This window comes from Scylla paramamosain, chromosome 14 (assembly GCF_035594125.1).
Source record: "Scylla paramamosain isolate STU-SP2022 chromosome 14, ASM3559412v1, whole genome shotgun sequence".
Lineage (NCBI taxonomy): Eukaryota > Metazoa > Arthropoda > Malacostraca > Decapoda > Portunidae > Scylla > Scylla paramamosain.
The window spans coordinates 24,654,923-24,675,277 of NC_087164.1; the positions used below are offsets into that span (position 1 = coordinate 24,654,923).

Consider the following 20,355-nt stretch of genomic DNA (forward strand, 5'->3'; position numbering starts at 1 on the left):
TGTACTCTACCATTTCTTTCAACATAATTATCTAACCAGAATTCTTTCTGCTGCAATCAACATCCAGGTTCTTTGCATTATGGGTCCTAGTTTCTCCTTCAGTATAAGAATCCATCTCTACCACCTTCACAACCTATCTATGAATTTAGAATTTTCATGCTGGTCATTAGTTTCTTGATAATTATTTGGCATTCTTTATATCCTTTTTTTTTTTTGTCTTTTTACTAATGAACTCCATTTTTCTATCCTCAAATCAAATAAATTTTTTTTTTTTCTTTCTCAGAATCAGCCCTGAATAAATTTCTCTTTACCTAAAGTACATATTCACTTTCTTTTTCCATGCTTTCTTTCTGGGCCTCCTCTTATTGCAATATTTTTCATGAAAGCCTACTTTTTTCTTTCCCTCTCTCAAATGCATTGCATCATTGCTCATTGAATTCCTGACGTGACTGTTCATTTATTCATTTGCACCTTAATGAACATTCTTCCCGCCCCATTTTTTTTTTTTTTTTTTTTTTTTTTGTGTGTGTGTGTGTGTGTGTGTGTGTGTGTGTGTGTGTGTGTGTGTATTGTACATGAGTCTTGTCTTGATCTCTCTGACTGCCAGCTGTTACCATCCCAGGAGCTCAGAGCTCATAGGGATTTATCCAAAGGTAAAAGTGAGACAACATATCACCTCATCCCCTTACTCAAGGGGATAGCAATTGCTCATTGAAAAGGATTTGAATCTATGCCTGTTGAACAGCAAGTGAAGATGCTTTCAACTGAGTTGTGAGACAGTGTGCGTGTGTGTTCTAAACAAGTGAATTGATGCTGAAATATCAAATCTTAATGCTGGTTTGACTAAAGTGCAGCAATTCAAACACCTCAACCACTTTAATTTTTGTATAATAGCATTTGCTTGAACATTAATTATTTCTGAGTATTTGGCAAATATAAATGAAGAGAGAAGCCACATAAACTAAGGTTTATTATTTTCATAATGTTGACTGGTAGGAGTGCTACCTTCTTTAATGTCAGTCCTGGAACAATAGCAATACTTTAAGTTGTGACAGGCTCTGCTCAAAAGAACTTTTATGCTTGTCTTAGGTCTAGAAGTCGCAGCTGGATGTATGATATTTAATGATGTTTATTGTGCAATCTACAGACACTGAGAGTGAAAGTGGATCCTGAAAAAAGATTTGCATTAATGAAGTTATAGAACTCATTACAGTATACCTACCTTTTCATTAATATCACATATTAGACTTAAGAGATTAAATTACCTTTTACCAGTATATTTCATATTCTGTTATTTGACCACACACATGAAAAGTTCCAGCTGTAGAAAGCAAAGGTCACAAACAAAAAATTAAAAACACAAAACAATAAAAACGTGCTTCTAAAATTAGAGAGAATTAAGATTTTATAAGTTTTATGATGAAAGCAGAACAATTACAGAGCAAAATATCATCTCAGACAGGCACACAACGGCCTGATATGTGCAACAAACTCCCACGGGGGAGAGGCATTGAGAGGGTATTACAAACTCACTGCTGGCCCTTCTTGTGTCCCCTCTGCCTGTTTCCTTCTGTATCTCACTAACACAGGGTGTAGTTGCATCTGGCACTCTAAAGATAACCTGCTGTACTATTAACACCATACCACACACTAGTGATGTATCGGATACTAAAGTTTAGAGCTCCATGGATGTGGAGGCAGGGATAGATACTCATTTCTCATAAAATGTGATTGTTGATAAGACTGTGGATGTTGAAATATCAATATCTGTGGATGAGGATGTGGTTGCAGATTCCTTTTACCTCCTCATCCGCAGTTATGGATGCGGAAGTGGATACACACATACACACACTTCAAGGAAGAGGACCTCAGCGTAACGCACACGAATAAACGAGCGTGGAAAACTGAAGAGGCAAAGTGAAAATACAAGAAGAAATATGTAGAAAGAGAAGTGGGTGGTGACAATGTAAAAAAGATATCCAGTGATATGAAGGAGATGAAGAAGGAGAAGGAAAGAGAAAAAGAAAACAACTATGATGGTGAATACAGTGACAGTGGATGAACGAGCCTATGAGATGCAGAGGAGAAGAACCATCACATTTGGACTTAATGTTTACAAAAAACCCAGAAAGTAGACCAGATATACAATGTCTGAGTTCATTGGGAAGAAGCAATCATGTGATAATAGAAATAGTACCACAGGAGGAAAAAGTGTTGCACAGGAAAAAAACAATACAGAAATGAGAGACAGAACTATGCTAAGGCAAACTTTGCAGAAATTAATAAATTTTATGGAAAAATTAAGGAAAGAGCTATTTGAAAGTAAAGTAGTGCAAGAAAAATATGAGATATTTTTGAGCAATTAAAGAGAGGGGTGCAACAGTTTGTGCCAAGTTATAAAGTGAAAACTTGGAAATGAATGGTATAATGCCAGGTGTGTTGCAGCAATAAAGAAAAAGGACAAGGCATGGAAGAAAATGATGAGACAACTGAACAGAAATGCTAGAGAAGAATACAAAAAGGCAAGGAATGAATGTGGTATAATGAGAAGAGAAGAAAGAAACTTTGAAAGTGACATAGTAAGAAAATGCAAGGAAGAACCCAATCTCTTCTACAGATACATAAATGGGAAATGAAACATAAGGATGGCATAAACGGGTTAAAAAGGGAAGGAAGAATTTATGAAACTACTCAGGAGATGAATGAACTAATAAATGAGAGTTTTCAATCTGTGTTTACAAAGGAAACTGAATTTGTGGCACTAAAAGTGGTATCACAGAATGAGGGAATACAGGAGATACAAGTAAAGAGACAAGAAATCAAGAAACTGCTGGAAGAGCTGGATGTTAGAAAAGCTATGGGACCAGATTAATGTCCATCAATGGATGGACATTAAAAGAATACAAAGAACAAATGGAAGAATCCATATGGATATAATTAACAGCTCATTGAGAGAAGGAAAAGTACCAAGGGAATGGAAAAGAGCTAGCATGGTGCCAATATACAAATAGGGAAATAAAATGGAACCATTAAATTATAGACCAGTGTAACTAACAAGTATTGTGAGCAAGCATTGTGAAATAGTAATCAAAGACAGATGGGTGCAATATCTAGAAGGTGAAAAGATAATTACAGAAAAGCAATTTGGATTCAGAAAAGGGAGATCCTGTGTTGCAAATCTACTGAGCTTCTATATGAGAGTAATAGATGGAGTGCAAGAGAGGGACGGATAGGTTGATGTGGTATACCTGGATCTCAAAAAGGCATTTGATAAAGTTCCTCTCAAAAGTCTTTTGTGGAAGCTAGAGAATGGAAGAGGATTAAAGGGAGCAACATTGAGATGGATGGAGGATTATTTACAAAGGAGAGAAATGAGAACAGTAATCAGAGAGAAAATCAAGTTAGCACAGAGTGACAAGTGGGGTACTGCAAGGATCTGTGTTGGTTCTTATTATGTTTCAAATATATGTAAATGATATGACAGAGAATCTAAATAGTTATATAAACTTGTTTGATGATGAAGCAAAAATAATGAAAATAATAAAGGATGAAAATGGCAGCAAGGAGTTACAAAAGGATACTGACAAGATACATGCATGGAGCCAAAGATGGAAACTAGAATTCAATACCAGAAAATGCCATGTTGGAAGTGGGAAAAGTAAAAAGATACCTTCGTGGAAGTACAAAATGAGAGGAGAAATAATAATGAAAAGTAATGAAGAAAAAGATTTTCAAGTAATGATTCAGGACATACTATCACCTCAAAGGCACATAAACAGGATATTTGGCTCTACATACAGCTTGTTAATAAACATTAGGATGGCGTTTAACTATTTAGATAAAGAAATGAAGAAGGAAATTATAACAAGCATGATACAATCTAAATTGGAATATGCAGTAGTAGTTTGGGCTCCACATAGAAAAAAAAAAGATATATGGAAACTGGAAAGAATACAGAGGATAGCAACAAAGATGTTACCAGAATTGAAAGACTTCAGCTATGAAGAAAGACTTGAAGAGATAGGATTACCAACACTACAAGAGAGAAGAGAAAGAGGAGACCTGATAACAATGTACAAATTAGTAAACAATATAAAAAGAATAGACGGAAATGACTTGATACCACAGATGGAGGAGGGAGACAGATGGACGAGGGGGCATAGGAAGGGAAAAAAAGAAGAGTGGATGTTCAAGTGACATCAAGAAATACAGCTTCCCATATAGAACTATTGAAATCTGGAATGATTTGAAGGAAGAGGTGGTTGCAGCAAACAGTGTACACATGTTTAAAGAAAAACTGGATAAATATGGTTATGGAGACAGGACAAAATGAGCTTTGGCTCAAGCCTTGTACAATACAACGAAGTAAATACACCAGATCTGCAACCTCCACATTTCTTTGACATGGAGGTGGAGTTTTAGTTATCTGAAAATCTGGCTGCAAATATTGATGCAGATCTTTTGTTGTTTTAGAAATGCAAATGTAGATAGTATTTTGACTGCATATGCTCTGTAGATGTAGCTGTGAAGGCAGATATCCGATACATCACTACTACACACTAAAAACATTTGTGAATTCTTATCACCAAAATTATACAGTTATGGCAGGAAAGAAATCACATCCTTGTAATCCCAATCTGGGAAGGAGACAATAAATGTTCCTATGCCAGGCTGTCTTTTGGGTTTTGATCTGAATTGTCTAGATACCTCCTCTAACTTTATATCATTAACTTATGGAACATAAACTTTTGCTCCAAGCCTCACCTTTTTATCCCACTGATACCCAGGTGTTGGAGTTCACTGACAATAGACCCTTTTCTCTTACCTCCTCTATCCTCAATTTCAATCCAAAGTTGGCTGTTACATCTGTGTGTGCAATTATTTGATTTGCTCTTGTGTCCAGACTCTTTTGAGTTCATAATTTTCCACCATCTGGCCAAGCCTTCATTCTCATTCTCACATTAAATTTATCTGTGTTGAGTATTGCTCAACTATCTCCTCCAACTAAGTAAAATTAAATTCTTTGGCAATCTGAGTTCCAGAGTAGAGCACATTCATCAAGACACCTCAAAAACTAAACTAACTCTTCTGACTCTGTTTTTTGTTGTCTTTTTTTTTAGAGGCATTCTGAGCATTTTTATGCCTTTGACTGATTTCCCTAACACACACACACACACACAAAAAAAAAAAAAAAAAAAAAAGAGTATTTGGCTGTCTATAGTCAATAATGAATCTACCTACTATTCACTGTATAATTAAGTGTTGAGAAAAAAATCTATGGAATAGAAAGTCAATCACATAACAGCTTGATGAAATAAAAATGAAAACCATGAGTGATGTAGATAGCAGATACATGAGCTCATAAAAATTTATCTTTAAGAAAGTATAATGATACTAATGGCAGGTTATACTCACATCGGGATGGTAGTTGACACAAGACTGAGGTCGTTTTCGATAATGTTGCATAAGCAGTCGATTGCAGGAAGTTGTTTCATTGTGCTCAACCTCTACAGGCTCAATGTCAACTTTTCTTGATTCACATGGACATAGACTGTTGACAGCCACAAGAATCAGATTGGTTGAGATGACCTTTTGTACACTGAAAGGCCTGGATAGAAGAGAACCAAAGAAAATGTAAGACACAAAGGTGAAAACTTCATATTCTAAAGATGACTGTGTAATCTTTATTTTGCAGAATCTGAAATCAAATTTACAACTATATTAAAACTTCAAGGGTAGTTAACTTAATTCATTTATGTAAATCCAGTGTTTCTAATATTATGTAACTCATGGCAAAGTTGCAAATGACAACTATTATCATTTGGAAATTTACACTATCCCTACATCTCTTCAGTGTAACCTGGAATTTCACATTATTATTCATGATATGTTCATCTGGTTCAAACAAGAATATAAAGAGTCCTTGTAAAAAGAGAGAGAGAGAGAGAGAGAGAGAGAGAGAGAGAGAGAGAGAGAGAGAGAGAGAGAGAGAGAGAGAGAGAGAGAGAGAGAGAGAGAGAGAGAGAGAATATATGTATTGCACTCTGCATTACATTATCACAAGAGGCTAACTGACAGCATCCAAGGGTTACTTGCACCTCACAACAAAAAGTCACAGTAAATCAGTTGCCACACATTTAAGACTCAAACTTTCAAAAAAAATGAGAGGCTGCTTGAATCGAGGGGCCATGTGCTAACAATCCTAAAATGAACTTTGTGAGTTGTATATTTAATGATTACTAAAGGATATTCCTGTATTTAACTCATCTCAAGAGAAGGTCTACAGAAAACATTATAGTATTTTCTATACAAATATCTAATTCATTGTTCAATCTTTATACTACATTTTCACTTATCTAACTCTGCCATCTGAACTTCACAGGTGTCCACATCTTACCTGCCACATCCATTGGTATGGCAATTAGACAGTTTTCCCTTGACGGGCTTGTATAATCCATCTTGCTTCAACTTTTTGCTCTGAAGTTTATATAAATACACAGTCTTGTCGCATGGTCGTGGGTGGGTTTTGTTTATGTATGCCAGCTGAAAGAAATATAAACCTTAGTCCAGAAAATGTGAACCTAAAATAAGAGTACCCTAATGGTGAGAAAATAAGGATCAAGGTGTGAAAGTAAAATTTTCCGCCTTGCTGTAGTGGAGTGAGCTTCAAATAGGCTGGCTTCAGTAGATGGAGTGCAGGTTGTGTGATGCAAGTGTGGGCTTCAGTACAACCCTGGCACCTGTCTGATAGTCCTCAATCTAAAGTAATTACCAAAAAGCTTAAAAAAAGTAATAATAATAAATAAATAAATAAATAATAAAATAATAATAATAATATTAATAATATTAATAATTATAAATAAATAAATAATAAATAAATAAAAACTTACTGAATCACATGCAAATTATGATACAAATATCTTTTTTACAATTACCTTACTTAAAAATATCACACATTGCATGTGTTAAAGTATTAAGAATGCTATTTTTATTGCAAAGAGGGCAAAATCCAATATCTAATGCAATGACGAGAAGAATGTCTTAAACATTAAAAACATCTTTTAAAACCTTATAATTTAATGTACTACTAAAGCATAGCATTTTAATGTATTACAAATACTGCTAGAATGATATTAGAAACAGTAGAGTCTCATTCTTGGATTTTCTTGCAATGTGTTAATTTATTTGAAAAAAATAAGTAAATAAAAATAAATACATAAAATAAAATAAATAATAAAGTGATTTCTCCATACTTAGTGATCCATATCTAACTTGTTCAGTTCTGATATCCATTTATTACATGCTGTCAGTTTCTAATAGTCACTTGCTCTGGTTAATTGCTGGTTCAAAAATATAGTTTCTGTTTGATACTTAGTTAATAGACTGATTGTGATCCACAATAAAATAGTAAATCAGATTCATTCAAAGATTAAAATGAACGAAATAGTTTTATGTCACATCCAGTGAGTCATTATTCATACATTAAAGGGAGCAAGTAAAGTGAGGTTACTGCAGACTGCTAGATCACGATTGAGGTAAGTTTAAACAAGTGATGAAACATCACATAGGTTACTATAAATATGTATTTTCTTAGAAATATGATAATGTTTCTGGATATTCTTGTAAATCCTCAAAAGAATATTTATAAATTTTTCAAAGAAAGGAGACAGGAAATCGTCAATTCTAAAATCTAGTTTCTGTGAACCTGCATAACTTCAGAGCACACTGGCTGCCAATTAAGGATTACAGAATGAGTAAGTTAGTTATGGACTTGGCAATTTTGGGAAAACTAATAAAATAATTAATTACCAAATCTGAGACTCTTCTAATGATTACATTTTCCAACTATTTCTCATATATGATACAAGACTAGAATATATTTAATTACATTCATGAAGTTACTGCATATCTACAGAGAGCAATAAAAACTGATACAAGTTTCCAGACTATATTCCTGTTAATGAGCAGACAATAAAGCTCTATGCTCAACACCTGATGAAGACAAATTCCTTGATGAAGGAAGCAGCCGCATCCATCCCAGCAAGCAATGAATAATCTGGCATGAAACATGTAGTGTGGCAGGAAGCAGCATCACAAAATATTATTGCAGATGTGACATTTTAGTTCAGCAGATGAAATAAAGTCATAGACCTCTGCCAACAACACAAATGGGGCCTTGTTCTACTCTGAGCACTCAGCACCAAGCTTTCAGCGCAAAATAAATAGTAACTCATAAAGCCAGAAAGAATCTGAAGACAAATCCAATTGCTATTTATGAAATAATGAAATAATATTATAATGTTCATATTTACTAAATCTGGGCACCATGCTTCCAGCATGCTGTTGTGTCTGTGTAGTGTCATCAGCCAGTTACGTTACATTAGAAAGTAAGGAAAATATGCCACTCTTTAAGCTTGAGTTGGAAGGCAAAAGATGAGTGGTGGTTCTCTTAAATATATTGCTTTAGCCTGCAGTAGATTTCAAGCAATTTCATTTTGGAAAAAAATTAAAATAGACCAGTATGCTGACTGACTTGGTGCTCTTGTGCTGCATCACAGGATACAAAATGGAGACAAAGAAAAGGACACTTGTAATGCAACACTTTTCCAATTTCTGGCATCACAAAACTGATACCTACCACTGTAAAACCATTAGTCTTGTAGTAAAACCTGAGCTTTTGTTGGCCTTAATGACAAATCTTGATGAACTGTAGCAAAGTGCACTCCAGCTCAAGAGTTCACATCTACAGGTAATTCCTGGCAGGTGAAGCTCTTCATTACAGCATCAAAGCAGTCACTTGTCACCATCAAATTACAGCAAACTTTGTTCAGAGATATCACAAATATGCAATACATAATTTCTCAGTTGTATAATGTAGTGGAGTCCTGAGGTTCCAACTTGTAGAGGAGCTCTTATTAATATAAGGGTGCTGCGGACGGGGACTAAGGCCTTAAAGAAGGAATGACATGGATGAGCAACAGGTAGCAGAAGCAGAGCAAGAAGAGCTGAAAGAGGGGAGCAAGAGGATGAAACTAAAGGAAGAGAACAAAGGGAATTGTCACCTGGATCGGGTAGCCTTTCTTCTTCAATTTCTAGACACCCATCCACACAGCAGTGAGGAGCAACACAGAGAAGCAGAGAGTGAGTCACAATCACAGCAATCACCATCCACATTCAAAATATAACATAAGTTCAGAGAACATATAGTGAAAGGAAAATGATGATATTTTATATATATATATATATATATATATATATATATATATATATATATATATATATATATATATATATATATATATATATATATAACTAAAATAGAAATAAAAATAATACAAGACATCTTTATGGGAACTCTCCTAAGTCATGGTCACGCATACAGTCCTCAGTCATGACATTCAATAGCTGTATCTCTCCCTCTCAAACACTTACATCCTACCTTTCTATATTTCTATTTTATCATTTTCTATCAATTGATAAAACCTATATAAAAGTAGACTTTCACTTTTACCATGGTTCTTTCCATATGTCCAAACCACCTGAACATGGTTTACTTGAGTCTTTTTAAGACTATACTGTTAATACTCTATGCTTTTTTTACATTATCTGCATCTCTCATGAACTTTTCATAAAAGTGCTACTTAATACAGTACTTTTGTCACAAACAGTTCTCAAGAAGCAACCCAATCACCTTAGCAGCCTAAATTCTCCTCCAGTGTGCTCCATTCTATATGAATACATACTTCCATGTAGTGTTTTATATTTTTACTGATCTCCTCTGACAACAGATGTTGTTTTTATTTTCAATAAAAATCTCTAAAGCTTCTTTAATTTGATTATCTCATCTATTTGGATTTTTCATAATCATAGCCTCATGATTTAATCAAATTTCAGCTTCCTGACTGAAAAGAGACAGTAAATATCTTCTGATTTGATAAGACTATATTGTTATGAGATTTCTGCTAACTCTGGCTTTAATTTTTATTGAGCTTCCTGGATCATCACATATCCATCAAATAAACTGAGAAATGCCATGGTCACATCAAACACCATACAGTATATTACAACTCACAAACATTTCCATTTTTTACGGGCACTGATTCCTTTGTAAAAGATTTCCATTTTCCTTCAACTGTTGCGCACCTACATCATAATTTATTTACAAGTCACACAATATATTCCAGTCAAATCTTCCTAAATGTCTAGTGGTGATCTATGAAACTTAACACAATCATTCATTCCCTGTCATCAATGTCATAAGGGCCCAAGTACATGTAGATACAGAGGTGGGAACGCCTTGTGATATGTCCTAATAATTTAAGGAGTGTGTGAACAAATCACAAATCCACTATAGAAACAAAATAAAAAGAAAAAAAAAAATATAAATAAATGAAAATGAATAAACAAAAGAAAATTCTTGTAGGCTCATTATGCAGCCATATCAATGCTAGGCAGGAAGGCACCAAATACTAATTTTAGTTTTCTTTTCAGAAATATGAGATGAACTGCTAACCTGTTTCCTGCTTAGCACATGTGTTGTGTCAAAAGCTGTAGATGCTTTCATTGTACGTACATGAGAAAAAAAGAAGCTGATACATTAGTTGGAGCTATTTTGAAACACTGGAAAACAAGTGAAAAGAGCAACACATGACAGGGCTGGGAATTTACTAAAAATGTTGGTTGCAGTTATCCTCCATACAAAACATTAAAAGGATCATGGGAAAGAAAAGTTGCCTTACCTCAAGGGAAGGAAAGTCACCAATATCATCTGGTAATTCAGGGTGTTTGGTATCCTCAGTTGGAATGCCTGTGGAAAAAGAGTACAATAATAAGTGCTCATAAATACTCAATAGTGTGACATTAGCATGTGAATGAAGCTTTTCATAAAAAGGAATCAATGTAGTATACTAGGATCACATCATTCAAGATAAATTAAGTAAATCAGTATGTTACTGCCACAAATTCCTCAGCTTTGTAGCATCCTTGGAGTACTGCAAAGTATAAATAAATAAATAAATAAATAAATAAATAAATAAATAAATAAATAAATAAATATATATATATATATATATATATATATATATATATATATATATATATATATATATATATATATATATATATATATATATATATATATATATATATATATATATATATATATATATATATATATATATATATATATTAACAAAAAACTTAAATACTTCAAATTAAATCAGGCCAGAATTACTGAGCACCTACTTTTGTTCTGGAACACCAGTAGTATACAGCAACTTAAACTGAATGTGTAATAAGTGCTATTCCAAAGGTTTGGTATTTACATTAAAATGAATGCCCAAGAAAAATGCTTTGTAGTTTTCTGACTGTACAGTATCTGAATCTTAAACAAAGTTTACATACTAAAGAATGTGACCATAAACTTCCACAAAGTGGCAATGAGTGAGAATGTGAGCACAAGAAGATTATGTATGTAAGGGTATAAGTATGCATAGATAGTGTGATTAATAGTGATGTTAGTAAATTTGCAGATGACACTAAAATGAGTATGTTAATTAGGTCAGATCTGGATGCCACTGCCTTACAGGCAGACTTGGATAGCAAGAACAAATGGACAGATAGATGCATGTGCAGTTTAATATTAGCAAATGCAAAATACTTAGTGTAAGCAGAAGAAACCCATATAGTAGGTATGCAATAAAAAACAAAGCTCTGGTAAGTTTGGTGAACAAAAAAGATTCAGGATTTATAGTTAGCTCTGATCTCTGTCTAAGAAAACAATGTGTAGAGGCAAGAAATAGAGCAATCGGGTATTAGGATTAACTTAGAGGAATATTAAAAGTAGAAGTCCAGAAGTCACATTAAAATTTTATTTGGTGCTGGTCAGACCCTTCATTTAGACTATGCTGTGCAGTTCTGGTCCCCATATTACAGGAAGGATATGGATCTATTAGAATCAGTACAAAGGAAAATGACAAAAAGGATACTGGGGATGAGGGGTGTTCCTTATGAAATGAGACTTAAGTTTTTAAATTTACATTCCTTAGAGAGATGTAGGTTAAGAGGGGACATGATAGACATCTTTAGGCTGTATAGGGGATATTACAAAGATGACATAGGCAAAATTCTCAGGACAGAAGAAATAATGGGTTCAAGCTTGAAAAGTTAGGTTTAAGAAAGAGATAGGAAGGAACTGGTTTTCAAATAGAGTGGTAGATGAATGGAATGGATTCAATAACCAATAACCAGAGTTGAGTCATTAAGAAGCTTTAAAAGAAGATTAGACAAATTTATGAATGGGGATGATAGATGGACGTATGTAGTGTGTTTCATAGAGGGACTGCCACATGTAGGCCTGATGGCTTCTTGCTGCTTCCCTTATTTTCTTATGTTCTAATATTTTTATGTAAATTTACAATAAATTCTCTAATATTGAGCAGTTTCATAGAATATTTCACTGAGTTCTTTGAAACAGTGACTTATCATTTCTTTCACCAATGAGATAAAATCATGTGTTCCACTCTTCTGAGATGGCACACCATTTGCAGGAAGTGCTTCTATGAAAATAAATATTAGTGTATACAGTAAGTAAGATTTTAATTCTTAAAAACTGTTAGTCTGTTAGACACTCACAAATCAAACCTTTAAATTTAAGTAACTATGGTTAATAGGAAGGAGACAGAAATAATGTTATTCATGAAACACTATTATTTCATCACAGGTTACTTGAGAGCATTAGTCTTCAATGAGATTGACTGGAAAATCACTACAAGAGCTGCAACTGATGATGCAATTTCTGTAATTTAAACCACAAGTATAAGCCCACACTGTAACAACCACTCAGGGGCCAATCATTATTACTACCAACCATCCAAGTAGTCTTGAACCTCATATTCCAATATCCCTTCATAAAGAGGTATTTCTTCTTCCCCAGAACCTTCTCTACCAGAACCATCTTCCTCAGGGTCTTTTCCTGAACCTTCACCTGAGCTTTCATCAGTTATTACTGGGAACAAGATGAGACCATGGAGTGATCAAAGTATCATGAAATAAACTCTATTTACCCAAATTCATCCATACAGTAAAAAATACAATAATGAAGACCGACAGAAATAAGCCTTTACTCTACAAGAAAGGAAAAAATCAAAATAGTGGTCAAGCCAAGACACTGCTGGCTACATGAGACACCTAACATTTCATTATGAGCTAACTTTGCAAGTATGTTAAACCCTATCACATTACTGTCATTATGACTTAAAATGTTGAAATGTGTCTGCTTACCAGCCTCATCAGGTAACATTTCTTGGTATTCACCAAAAGCACTCTGATAGTTGATGGGTCCCTTGGAGTAAGTAACTTCATCGGTTGGTGCTGCATTAGGATCCCACTGGCCTTGAGCATATGCCCAAGCTTCATTTGGATCCCAAAGAGTATACAGCTGTGTTTTCACAAGTACCCAAAATACATTACCCATGACCCAACTGGCAAACCACTTCAATGTCTGAATTGGCTGTGGATGGAATGACAAGGGTTAATAATTAAAATATTTTCTATGACTTCAGTTGCATTATACAGAAAAATGCTTCAGATCCATTTTATTCCTACAACTCCAACTACCAATGTAATATCTTATTAACCAATATTTACGAAGATATTTAAGAAGAAAAGCATGATAACCATTGAAAAAAAGGAGATCACTGTAAAATATGAGCAGTCTTGATCTTCATTTTGATGCTATAGGTGGCTTGGGATTACTCCTAAGCCATCAAAGAGTTGTAGTCAGAGAGAGAGAGAGAGAGAGAGAGAGAGAGAGAGAGAGAGAGAGAGAGAGAGAGAGAGAGAGAGAGAGAGAGAGAGAGAGAGAGAGAGAGAGAGAGAGAGAGAATCATAATTTTGACATTACTTCATGATCTTTGTTTCAGATACCTCATATTATTACCATTCTATATCCATTTGGTTGTAATGTAAGTGGTATTAGAGAAAATTTTCAAAATTTTCTGGAATGGATTAATCAATTTGCTATTGATTTCCATGGGAAATGAAGATCTGACTTGCACTCTGGGTCATGGAATAGATTAAGGACATAACCCAGGGTATGACTGTACATTCAATGCCTTTTGAACCAGTCATGTCTTTGAAGCAGTGTCTGAAGTGCACATGATGTTTGATATATTTTCAGCTGAATTGCAAGACTTTCCCATATGATACACAGTACTAGAGATGTCTAAATCATTGCTGTGCTGAGTAAATTATGCATTCCACATCATATATGAAACCTTGATACAGTAAATCTTCTGATCTTTGGTTTGGTTCAACTATTACTTCATCAGTGGCAGATATGAAGCTTTGAGCCATTATCTAAACAGTAACTTAAGGGATTCAGGCTTGCCAACCACTAGCATGTAACTGCATTCTGATTTCCATAATGTTTCACATGTTATATTTTATATTCCAACAAAACCTTGATATGACTTTAGTCTTTGACTGTACATTAGCTACATCTAAGCTTAGCAGTTCTCTACAACTATGAAAAATAATTTCAGAAAGAAAATGTTCTGTAGATTATAGTGGACAAACCAAGGCTGAATCATATGGTATCTTGTTTTAAATAGCAGTGGTCTTACACCATGTATTACAATAACAATGGAGTGCCTAAAAGCAGGATGCCACATACTAGTTTCTCATACATACTGAACTGTTAATAAAACAATAAAACTAAAAATTTCTATTGCCTCCATTGAAATATTACATAACTTCTACTCTATTATATCCCTACAAATGCAGAAATTCAAGTAAATCACAAGTTAGAATAATAACCTTTTAGTATATCAATACTAACAGCAACTTTGTCTCACTTACTGTGGTAAGGATGGAAGCCATGCTGTTTTTTTCTTGTGTGTCCAGACATACTGCTTGGTAATCAAATATCTGGATTTTCTTGTACACTTCACTCTGGACTAATGATTCCATGATTGTACCTTCAAGTGTTCCAAAGAACTTGCCAGTGTCATCCTCATTTTCTGAGGCAATAATAAAGCCATTGTCATCTAGTAGGTAACAATTCAATGACTTGCTCTCACACGTTTTGGCTTTCTTGCAGCTTGAGTTCCGACTGGGGTAGGAGGGGCACTGAGAATGGTTGAGGTTAGGTTATAAGGTATTAGCTGATACTATACATGATTATCAAATCGTTAACCTTTGAATAACTATGACTCACAGCTGTTGATCTTTATTACAAGGCAATTAATCTATGAATTAGTTACAGTACAGCTGTAAAAATATACTTTCAGGTATAAGAATGTTTATCCCATGATGAGTAAGTTAGATACTAGCACTTGACAAAGGTTAATTTTACAAAAGCATATTACAGTCTAAGTACATTTGGTATTCTATTCTTACCTGAAAAATCAAATACTGCATATTCACATGAAAATTTTGTGAGATTTTAAAAATCTATGCCAGTTTGGCTTTTGAGGTGTTCTTATACTCCTCTATTGAGACAGTTCAAGTTCCAGAAACTGGATAAATATGGTTATGGAGACAGGATAAAATAAGCTTTAGCTTGTCCCCTGTACAATACAACTAGGTAAGCACGCACACACACACACACACACACACACACACACACACACACACACACACACACACACACACACACACACACACACACACACACACACACAGTGTAGTGAATATACTTAAGAAGATGGAAAACAGATATCTAACTCTTAGTATTTCCCATTACTCCATGAGAAGGTGTCATGGTAATAAGAAGCTACACATCACACAATATTATACACTGACAATGAATGCTATTAGAAAATTTTATCATAATATATAAGTCTAATGACGCTGGATGAATAACTACATTCTCCATTACAAAACAGAGAAATTAATCTATCATAAATAAAGGAAGGAAGGTATGACTGGAGTCTGAACCTATATTAGCCAGTCCAGAAGAGCAAGCCTAAGCCAACTGGACCCTAAGGTACCTCACAGCCAGTCCTGCTTTGGCTCGTGTTTCAGCATCCTGCCACATGACAGGAGGACCCATCTACAAAATGATAGCCTGTCTGCAACAGTTTGCTACAATTTGCAAGTGCTGTTTCTGTCTAGATCTCATTTACTTAATGATAATGCATTAACTGAAAAATGAGACAAAGATAAAAGAGAGATGATTATGGATGAAATGGAACATTTCATTACCGTCAGCTGTCACTGTCATCAGTGCACATAAGCACTCACACAATTAGACTCACACACTCATTCACATAAGCTCTCTCTTGATATTTTGTAAATGTTTCACAAACTGGATGGGAAATAAATAACTTGCAAATTTTTGTTTCCAGATTGTCTGCAAAAAAATTTGATACTAAACATCAAAGCATAAAATCAATCAACACCAGAAGTTGGTCCAAATTTTGTAAGGTACTTTCTCTAGCAAAAAAAAAAAAAAAAAATAAAATAAAATAAAAATAAAAAAATAAATAAATAAAAATAAAAATAAATAAATAAAATAAAAAAAATATAAAAAAATAATAAAATAAATAAATAAATAAAATAAATAAATTAATTAATTAATAAAATAAAATAGAATAAATAAATAAAATAAAATAAAAAATAAAAAAATATTGTCATTTTTTTTAAATCTCACAGAATTTCATGTTAAAAGATATTAACATTTCTAGATCCAACATAAGAACAATAGGCATCTAATTCTTCAGGGTAAGCTACCAAGGCTTTGGAGGCTTACCGGTGGATGCATGGACTGGATGAGAGAGAATGCCAGTGCATTAAGTACTGTGTTTGACTTCTTCACAGGTACCGCAAAACATTCTTAGTGTTTGATAGATGATTTATGAGTGAAATATCATCAATATATATATATATATATATATATATATATATATATATATATATATATATATATATATATATATATATATATATATATATATATATATATATATAACATTCAAAATCACACTAACTTACCTTGTAGGTTTCATTTTTGAAGAAATCTACGAATTTCCTGTGTTTGATGGTGACACCCACAACAGCCGCAGGAGCCATTCTGTAGTCATTTTCTTCAACAAAGATGGCACGTGTGGCTGTTACCAGTACCTCATCTGGGTCACGAGTTGCTGTAGAGATGACATTTGAATTACGCATCTCTCTTTCAACAGAAAGATGGAGTACTACCTATCAATCTATCTATTTCTCTGATGCCTCACTCCCTATGGAAGGATCCCCCAAAGGAGGTGGCCATGACAGAAGAGGTTCCATCTCTTCCTATGCAGACATTCTCTTCTTGCTTATTCAAGTGCATGGCCTATTTCACACATATGCCCCTTTACCCTATCCTTCCATCTACATGATTCTCTCTTATATATACTCATTGGTCTCATTTTCCTATCTTGTCACTCCACATGCCTCTCTCAAATCATTCAAAGCATACACTCTTGAATGTTGTGCCCTATTCCACATCCAGGCCTCTGATCCATATGTCAATGATGGTACTAGACCAGTATTCCTTAACCCTCTCTTTACATTCACAGACACACTTCTCCCTTTCATGACTCTTGTGAATGATCCTATGACCTGACTACTTTTCACAACCTTCTCTATCATCTCTATTCATCTCACCATGTTTAACTAGCAGTGTTACCAGATAATTATACTTACCTCCTCTACTCTCTCCTCCCACCACCACCTTACACCATCCTACAGGTGGCACATTCACCTGATAAGATATCCTAAAGTCACACACCTATATTTCTCTCAAATACCATCACCTTGCTTTTCCCAGCATTCATCTTCAGTTTTTTTTTTTTTTTTATTGTTTTGTTTTATGAGCACCCTATGAAAACTATCCACCACTCCTTGGAATTATTTTTTACTCTGCTAGTTAGACTGTCAAACAGGCATGCTCTTACAGCCCATCCCCAATCCTTTCTGCTTCAGTCTTACACTGACATCTACTTCAGCTTTCACCTCTCTCATACAGCTACCTAGAAATATATTAAACAATCACAGAGACAATACATATCCTTGGCTCACTCCTATTCCTATAGTTGAAGTCTTTCCCAGCTCTTCCTCCATCTTCACATGTAAAACATTGAAGGTGGATGCAGTGGCCTCTGTCATTGGTTCCACTCCACAGAGTGTAAATAAGTGCCCCTTGAGAATGTGGGAGGGTGGTGGCTATCTTATAATTCTGTAGAAGAGTAGGCCTATTGCCAACCTTTACCTGTACAATCATGAATTTCTCATGCACTGGCAATTGTACCCTAGATAAACTTCACTGCACACTGCACAAAAGGAGGAAAACTATTTATCAAAAACTACACCAACTCCATATCACACCAGAAAAAATTTGGTACATATACTAACCAGCATCAAATGGAACTGAGTAAACGTAGGCATCTTGATCTTCTTTGTAGTAATCCACAGCCCGCTTGTACCACACTTCATCAATAGCACGATTGTGCACCTTCATAAAGTGCCTGAGACAGGAGTAGTAACAAAGGAAACAAGATGAAAGACAGAAATGAAATAATACAACAATGAGTAGATTAAAACATAATCATGAAAATTATTTTCTAGTATCACACAAAACAAAAGCCTTCCTGCAAATATGATAGATAGGACAGTTCAATGAGCATTTTTCTTCCACAATGTACCATGTTTATGATGCCAATCTCCAAGTAGTCTCTTTGGTTCTTAGCTTACTACTAGCTTAAACAAGGGAGGGATGTATACAGCATTTTTTGGTTGTTGAAATAATAATTAAAGAAAAAATGCAGTAAGAAAGATCAGGTGAGCTTTATTAGATTTCTACTGAACAAGGAGACCCATCCAAGTGGATGATAACCTATAGACACAGAGATAACAAAATGAAGATTGGCTTGCATTATCTTTATTTACATCAAAGAAAAATATCAAAAGAAAGACCAAGGGAGACTTAACACAGCTCAAGGTCTTTTCAACAGCTAGAAATGCCTCTTACTGAGAAACTCTCCTTGAAGGAGTCTTAAGGAACAAACATAAGGATAACCTAGATCAGATCAGAGATTGCTAAATACTGAAAACAAGATTTTTGCTACTTACGGTTCTTTGGAGTTGCCATTACTAGAAGAAGACTCTGATGGATTATCTATCCATCGAGTCAGTCCACTACGAGTAGCCACAAAGGCAGTGGTGATGCCAAAGTTCTGGCTGCTCGTGCTGTAATGAAATCAGGCATTACTACTAGTACAGCACTATCAACCAACCAGGGGCTTTATCATGTCCATGATTGGAGAGCAAACGTGTCCTCTTATGAATACCATTTGCCTTTAATACAGTAATTCTATCATATAATATCCATGATATGGTGATTTCTGTGATAAGAACAGCACACACACACACACACACACACACACACACACACTCTCTCTCTACCCACTGTATGGCATATACATTATTACTTAATAATTCCAAAGACAGGTAAGCATATGGGCATACAAAAGTATTAGTATCATATAACTGTGATCCTCCAGGAAAGCTGCAATGGTTAAAAGTGTTAGTATAATATTCCCATGTACAACTTAAAAAATATTTAAATAATCTCAAAATAAATAAAAAAATCTTAATTATATTGATGAATTACCAGTTCAGCAAAAATTCTACACTAATGCAACCAATAAAAATCAGAGGATGGAGAATATCTGTTCCTTTTTTAATACATTACAAACAGTGAAACTGCTCCAGGTCTGGCAAGCTTTCAATTGTAATAAGATATAAGAAAAATGTAGAGGGAAAATTATAAGCAAATGCTATTTTGATTAGTACTTTGCTGTCTATGTTATATATCTGATGATTTATGTATTACATAGTTTCATCGTACAGATGTCTAAACTGCAGAAAATTATGCTGACCACCTTAAAATAACTATTAGCAGGATATCAGCTGACATAAGCCCTTCAAGGTCCAACATAAGTTAGTGCTGAATACTAACAAACTTATAAAAAGTCTCTCTCTCTCTCTCTTTCTCTCTCTCTCTCTCTATATATATATATATGATTTCAACTGCATGAAACATAAGATGTCATAATACATACTATAAACATAAATATAATAAAGAGATGGCTATATTATCTAATATTTGTGTGCCAAAAGCTAAATCTTGTTTTTCAGATTAACTTATTCTAGCTTTTGGAATAAAATCAATCCTTGCATACTACAAATCACCACATCATGGATTTTTACATCTTGAACTTCTTTACCACCATACTGTAATAATACAAATAGTCATTACAAAGTATGCTATTCTGTAAATGTTTAGTTACACAAGATATCTCATGTGAATGAAGA

General features: G+C 34.3%; 1 protein-coding gene across 1 annotated transcript in view; it reads right to left on the reverse strand.

Moving 5' to 3' along the window:
• LOC135107138 (voltage-dependent calcium channel subunit alpha-2/delta-3-like) overlaps positions 1-20,355 on the reverse strand; it is a 219,528-nt gene that overhangs the window by 7,249 nt on the left and 191,924 nt on the right. The window contains exons 28-38 of the mRNA XM_064016848.1: positions 19,507-19,546; positions 19,111-19,227; positions 18,394-18,506; positions 16,996-17,144; positions 14,860-15,129; positions 13,282-13,510; positions 12,869-13,006; positions 10,740-10,807; positions 9,063-9,092; positions 6,398-6,543; positions 5,416-5,608 (exon numbers count right to left, since the gene is read on the reverse strand). Of these exons, the coding sequence (XP_063872918.1) occupies positions 5,416-5,608; positions 6,398-6,543; positions 9,063-9,092; positions 10,740-10,807; positions 12,869-13,006; positions 13,282-13,510; positions 14,860-15,129; positions 16,996-17,144; positions 18,394-18,506; positions 19,111-19,227; positions 19,507-19,546 (1,493 nt within the window). The remainder of the gene's footprint in view (positions 1-5,415; positions 5,609-6,397; positions 6,544-9,062; positions 9,093-10,739; positions 10,808-12,868; positions 13,007-13,281; positions 13,511-14,859; positions 15,130-16,995; positions 17,145-18,393; positions 18,507-19,110; positions 19,228-19,506; positions 19,547-20,355) is intronic.